Source organism: Lycium ferocissimum, chromosome 9 (genome assembly GCF_029784015.1).
Source record: "Lycium ferocissimum isolate CSIRO_LF1 chromosome 9, AGI_CSIRO_Lferr_CH_V1, whole genome shotgun sequence".
In the NCBI taxonomy this organism is placed as follows: Eukaryota; Viridiplantae; Streptophyta; class Magnoliopsida; order Solanales; family Solanaceae; genus Lycium; species Lycium ferocissimum.
In genome coordinates, this window is record NC_081350.1 from 51,763,095 (window position 1) to 51,770,442 (window position 7,348).

Genomic DNA, 7,348 nt, shown 5'->3' on the forward strand with positions numbered 1-7,348 from the left:
CCGCCCAAAATCTTATGGATTAAACTTAAGATAATTTCGCATTGCGCTGATTTTAGCTCAACCCAATATAACTCATATTAAAGCATTTTTTTTTTTTTTGCGTAATGCCCTTCAAAGGCACTGGTCTTTAATTTTATCCCTCAAATTTGAAATCTTTAATTTTTGGCCTTTGCCTAAAAACCCATGAGTTTCGAGTTCGAACCCCTACTCAGTCAAATATTTTTTTAAAAATCGCAAGGCAGAAGTTTGAATCAAAATTAGGTCTATTTAGGCAGAAATTTACCTTAAGTCAAACTTCTGCCTGAAAAAGTTAGGCCTAAGGCAGAGGTTTGCCTGGCGCCTAATTTTGGGTAAAAGCTTACCTTATGGCAAATCTCTACCTGAATAAGCTTAATTTTGCCACAAACCTCTGCCTTGTGAATTTTTTTTTTTTTTACTAAATCGAGATTCGAACCCAAAACTCCAAAATATTAAGCGAAGGACAAAAATTAAAGACCAACAATTTGAGGTACAAAAATTAAAGACCAGTGCCTTTGAAGGACAATCGTGCAAATGACCCAAGTGATCATTAACTTAGCTCAATGCTAGCCCAATACTAGCCCATTTTTAAGATTTATTTTAATTTGAATTGCCTTTGAAGGACAATCGTATGTTGCTCAATGCTAGCCCAATACTAGCGCATTTTTAAGATTTATTTTAATTTGAATTTATCTTTAAGATTTACTTTATTTTTTTATATGCATTCACCTTTGTTATATCATGTATCTCATAGGGTGTGTTTGATACGAAAGAAAATATTTTCCATGAGACATATTTTTTTAAAAATATTTTCCGCAAAAAAATTTCCCTCAAAAATGTTTTCGTAGAAAATAGACGCTTCAAGAAAATCAACTCCAATTTTAGCCCATTTCAGCCCAAATAAATTTTTGGTCAATCTTAGCTCAACCCATTAATTAGCTCAGACCATTTTGACTTGTCCAGCCTCAATCTCATTTAACTAGCCCATTTTGATGACCCACACCGTGGTAGCTCCCTCAACCACCACCTTCCACCATGACTATAAAATTCATTACACAGACGAAAACAAGAAGAAACATAAGAGCGCGTTAATCCCAATCACAAGACAGTACAAGGAAGAGACAAGGTCCAAAGTATCAGTCACGCAGCAAGCTATGAACAATAACATTAGGTACACCTCTAGGAGAAGGATGACGAAATAGTGCTAAATACAATGCAAGCCAATAGGAGTCTTGATCTTTAGAAAAAGCCAACCAGTAGGAGAATATAGGAAACTGCATCTGATAACACCCACACAACGATCCAGATACAGCCAATGCGTATAGAAACTTCAACGCCAGAACCCCACTGACACAGAGCCTCTGAGAATACTAGCAAAGTGCAAGCAACACCAAAAGAAGGCTTGACGAGAGCTGCAAGGAGGACAAACACTATTAACGAGACAACATTCAGATGAAAACTTGAAAGTTTGACGGAACAAATAGAGTTAATAAAGGAATGCAGTGTAGTCAGTGTAAGCAAGTGAAACATCCTCATTAACCACAACTCCTAAAATAAAATTTTAGCATGCAAGCTTCAGATACTGATAATTTGACATCTAGAAGATAATTTCTCCAGAGTTAATGAGTAATCAAACTAAATTTAAAATCAAGAGAATAGGAAGGGGAAAGAGAGTAAAAGACTTCATTATACAACTTTACACTTCCAAACATGAGACTCACTCATGACAACAACCTCGCTGATGCGCCTCCAACCCACCACTTCTATACTTGGCAAAATGATCAAAGCCAACTCACAATTAGCAAGTTTCAGAAATAGTCATGGGCATAAACTTCATTATGCAAGCACGCGCTTCTCCACATACATAGGAAAAACATACCAGCTCAGTTTGTCCAATTGGCAAAACAGTAAAAGTAGGCTCCTAACAGAATCATGAAGAAAATAGTCGAGGCCTTAAATGCCATTTTCACAGGAACAATACAACAAAAAATTTCAGTTGAATTCTCAGTGTGAGTAATTTTAGGATTGTGGTGAAAGAATAGTCAAATAATTGGAAACTATGAGCCCATAGATCACATTAACCAAAAAAGATGGGGAAAGAGAAACCATAGTACTGAAAATCTAAACTTAATACTATCCATTTTCTTATGAGTAAAAACTTCCTTTTTTGATAAAGAAACACTCACATGTATAAAATCTTCATCACTTACAATTGTGAAGGAAGACGAGCGTTATTTCATTAAGCTTTACTGCTACTATACTGATTCACTCATCAACATCTCATGAACTGTAATATTCCCATCAAAAAAAAAAAATCTGATTTCTCAGAAATTATATTTTGATAATATGTCGTGTCAAAGTTAAGAACCTATTCCTGTAATTTTCTTGATAAACAACTTATTTATGTGCTTTCGTATACTCCCTTCGTCCCATTTTAACTGTCGCTTTAGCTATTTTCACAAAAACAATAAATACAAGGTATAATATACTCCCTCCGTTTCAATTTATGTGAACCCAATTTGACTGGGCACAACATTTAAGAAAGAGTGAAGACTTTTGAAACTTTTGGTTCAAAATAAGTCTTGACTATTTGTGTAGCTATAAATCATTTCATAAAGTAAATTTATTTCCAAATTAGGAAAGAGATCATTCATTTTGGCACGGACTAAATAGTAAATAGGTTCACATAAATTGAAACAGAGGGAGTACTAAGTTACTCCTATAGATGCTTTTTGAGAATTGAAAAATATATATATATATATATATATATATATATATATTTTTTTGATAACCATGGCGTCCGGGCCAGCTTGAGCGCATCTTGACTAATTCCAAGGGATACTTGTCACCTCCCATTAGCAACAACCGGTACCAGGAAAAACTCTATCCACCAAGGCTAGGACAGATGGAAGATATCACCTAGTGTTTTTGTACGAGTTGAGCAATCTTAAAAAGAACTATTTCTTTAAAAGCAAGTACCATCTTTAATCTTGAATTCCTAAATTGACAATTTTTTTGGGACAAAATTTTTAAGCTAAAGCGACAGTTAAAATGAGACGGAGGAAGTATCATTTATTGGAAACTTGATCACATGCTTTTGGCCTTCACAATACTAAATTACCAACATGAATTAATGCTGCTGTCTACAATTAATGTGCTTAACTGATTGAGATTCTTAATTTTAGGACTTCGACACCATAGAAGCCAAGTCCCCCCTCTGGTGAAATGGCGTATTAACTATTAACTTAGTGAAAATAACTATAACATGTTCATGATATTTTTTTTTCCCCCTATTTGATGTAACATATTGTCCTTCACGTTTTTTTTTGGATAATATGTTTATCAAATATTTTCCTTCGAAACACTAAGGTATTTGATATGAAATTAATATCATAATTCTCTTAACAAAATTGTTCTGCGGGAACAAATTTGAGGCATAAATGATCCAGAACCAATTAGTTTCCCATGGATCAAACGAAACCAACGAATTGTAGAAAACTATCATAACCGATTATATTCGAAAAGCACGTCTTAGAAATTGAGATGAGAAATCTTTAAACAGATGAAACTAAAAGATGCATACAAAACATAAGAAAGTAATGGTCTGACCTCTGAAGGAAGAGATTTGACTAGTTGCCATCAGAGATGTCTAGCTTCAATCCAGTGTCACCCGTTTCTTCACGCTCGGCCTCTATCTTCCTGGCAGATTCAACCGCTGTTGTGGTTGTCTTCACCAGTTTCATCATTTGCAGCTTCCCCGTTTTGGCAAGTTCTATAGGGACTTCATTAAGCTTGTCTAAATGACGAAGAACAAGCTTCTCTAACCTCGGGAAGACATGATTAGAAGCTTTCCAGGTAATTAGGTCTGTCTGTTCAATCCACAATACCTTAAGATGAGGAAAACTGTTATCCTTTAACTCCCAACAATCCCCCGTGAATGCGTGTTTTTTCAGTTTGAGGACTTCAAGGGCTGGCAATTTCTCAAGTATAACCATATCAGCCCACTCCAACATGGTACCTGATAAAGTTACCTTCTTCAAACTCGCGGGGAGTATATTTTCTGAAGGAAGATGCAACGTCCCTCCTGCTAAATCATTCACTAGCTTCAATTTTTCAAGGTATTTTAACTTGTTAGCATTCAAGATTAATCGCCCAAGCCCATTGGCTATTTTCCCCCGAATACCCAACTTTTTCAGATTTTGACACCTTGCAAACACATGCTCTGTGCAGCTTTCAGGTTCTATTGTAGTAAGGGTTTGTAAAGCACCATGATTCTTTGTTTCTGCGGCAGCAGAGGGACACAACTTAGCAGAGGCCTTTGTGTGAAGATGCCTAAGTTGTGGCATGTTACATATGTCTGCTCGTATGTCCAGAGTCTCTTGTGCAGTCCAAATTATGAGCGTTTGTAGATTCCACAGGTCCCCTATGAATTTTGGGAGGATATTTAATGAGTCACTTGATAAAGCAATGTATCTCAAATGATATAGCTGAATAAACTGTTTGTGGAAGATCTCTGAGTCATCGAATGAGATGGACTCAATGTCAAACACCCTGAGTAGTGGAAAGGATCTCGGGATCGTCTTGAACTCCAATGCGGGCATCGTAATCTTCTCCTTTTGAGAGGAGAAACATAGGAATGACCGAATGCTGTCACCATAAGGCTTCGTAGAGAAGAATTTTTCAACAGAAGAATCAATGCAAAGGCGGCGGAAGGTAGCTAATTCCTGGTTTCTAGGGAAAGATTGCTCAATGCCTAGTTTTATTTCTTTGAAAAGATTTTCCTCACGAGCTACTAGAGTACAGAACTCATGTACTATGTCATGCATGCGGCATGTTTTTATTTGGCTGTTGGAGGTCCTTTTCGTTACTATCAGTAAGTTCTTGCTGACAAGTTCTTCCAAGTATTCCTCTGCTACAGTCTCAAGGTTTATTTTCATTTGGGCTCCAATGAACCCTTCGGCGATCCACAACCGGACTATCTTCCAAGCAGGGATCTCGAAACCTCTAGGAAAAGCACCGCAATATAAGAAGCAAACCTTCAAGTTGAAAGGCAAACAATCATAACTCAACTTCACCGGGTTATAGGACCCCAGGTGAAAATAACGACCACTAGTGCCTTCACGCATACCTTGACAAACTCTATGCCACTCACTTACTGTCTTGCCTCTCCCGTTTAGGGCTCCTGCAATCACCAAAATTGCAAGGGGTAGCCCCATACATTGCCTAGCTATTTGCTGCCCGAGAAATTCCAAGTCCGGGGGACATGTTTTCTTGTGGAAAACCTTCCTTTGTAGTAACTCCCAACATTCACTTTCTGCTAGGAAACCTAAATAATAAGGGCAATTATTGCTACAACGATCAGCCAATGTGCTGTCTCGAGTGGTCAACAAGACTCCACTACCGTTCTGGTTGTCGGGTAAAACAATTTTGATATCATTCCAAGCTTCAATTGTCCATATATCATCCAAGACAATCAGATATTTTCTTCCCAGCAAATGCTTGCGTACTTTTTCAGCTAGAGCGTCCTCAGTCACGTATCGATATTGTTCAGTGAAACTGGTGAAATAGTCGATAATGTCAAGAAATCGGTCTCTTCGGTTGTAAAATTGAGAGACATATACCCAGATGTGATAGTCGAACGCACATTTAACCCTAGAATCGTTGAAAATCTTATTTGCGAGAGTTGTTTTCCCAAGACCTGCCATCCCCACAATCGGGATAACCTTTAGATCAGCTGATCCTTCACAAAGACGTGTGATTATTTTAGCAGCATCCTCATCAATGCCTACTACATCATCCTCCTCTGGTACGGGAGCCTGAGATGAAAAATGAACAATTGAGATTAGATCTATGAGTTTAAGCAACATTGAAAACCAAGACGCACGTTTTAAAGGAACTAGATAGCAGAGCAAGATATATGATCGTTTACCCAAATTTCTCATACCATTTTTTTGGGTTACATTTCATAGATAACAATCACTTTTTTTTTTTTTCCACCAAGGTCACTTAACTATATTTTCTAACACAAAATCACAAAACTTTGAGCCTATTAACACCAAAAGAAAAAATAAAATTACACCTATTGGAAAACACACCTCAAAACTGATGAGACCAACTATGATGATATGTTTTAATACATAGATGGTGGTGATAGTTTAGATAGGAAAAGGGAACAACGGATAGTTGGGGTGTGAAACTCCGAAAAAAAATGATAGTTGAGGTGTGTTTTTGACCATTATCCTTTGGCCAAGTTGAAACTTGAAACTTGAGTTTTTGAAGTTGTGATTTTTGAAACTTGAAACTGTTCAGTTTTTGGAAAGTTGAGAATTTTTTTAAGACAGATTTTCAATATCTATGGCCAAACAGATTTTTGAAGATAAATTTTCAAAATCTGCTCCAAAAGCTAGCTCAGTCTTAAGCAACAAAGTAAAAGAAGGAAAAGAAAATAGAAAGATGCGTGCGTACCCTTTTAAGCACCGGAGCCCAGCGTTTTGGATCTTCATATTGAAGAGACATAGAAAGGCCATAAGCAGTGTCTCTCTTAGTTTCTTTCAACTTCTCCCTGATGGATTTGATCTCTGCAGAACAGTTCTTAGCTTTTCTAACAAGTGTAACTTGATCCATAACCTTTATTATGCGTCTTTTTTCCTGGTGTAACTTGACCTCAATCAAAAATTTATCTATGGAATTTTCAGCTCCATAGACTGCTGCGATCAACTCTTTAACCAAGAGTTTAAGAATTTCACTGCGGCTACGGCTCTTGCTGGCATCTGTGAGGAAGGCTTTCAAATGCTTCAGATCACCAAGGAGAGACTTCACATCATCCTCTATCATAGCAATTAGATCTGTGTTTTCCCGCAATAGCTGCGTCAAGTAATCTATCACAAAGTCCACCTCTGTATCTGCCATTTTCTCTCTGCCCTTTGTGTTTCTCTACATGTGGAGGAGAAATGATGAAATTTGAGAGAAAAGTAGACCCCAAGGACAGGTTTGCACCTAGAAACAAAAAGACACAAAGACAGGTTTACACGAAAGAAAATACAAGAAAGAAAAAGACAGGTTTACACGAAAGAAAATACGAGAAAGAAAAAGACAGGTTTGCACCCCGCGCTCCTTCCACCAAATACGCAAGTTGGTCCCACTTCACAGGATGTCATTTTTTTTTTTTTTTTTTGAGTTAGGTTGTGAAGAGCATGACTACCAAGGGCAATATTGGAATTTCAGATTTCTTAGATGGTACATGCAGCATCTTCTGGCTGTACATTTGATTCAGTTTACCAAGAAAACCAAGCCCTTTTGAAAGAATTCCTTTTACGTCCAATCTCCTTAA

The 7,348-nt window shown here is 37.2% G+C and overlaps 1 protein-coding gene across 1 annotated transcript; it reads right to left on the minus strand.

Annotated features, from left to right (window-relative positions):
- Positions 1-1,086: 1,086 nt before the first annotated feature.
- LOC132031232 (putative late blight resistance protein homolog R1B-17) lies at positions 1,087-7,024 on the minus strand. Its single transcript, XM_059421113.1, has 3 exons — positions 6,484-7,024; positions 3,628-5,834; positions 1,087-1,430 (listed from the first exon to the last, which is right to left on the minus strand). The coding sequence occupies exons 1-2, from the start codon at positions 6,925-6,927 to the stop codon at positions 3,648-3,650; spliced, it is 2,631 nt and encodes an 876-aa protein (XP_059277096.1). The 5' UTR covers positions 6,928-7,024; the 3' UTR covers positions 1,087-1,430; positions 3,628-3,647.
- Between the last annotated feature and the right edge of the window lie 324 nt (positions 7,025-7,348).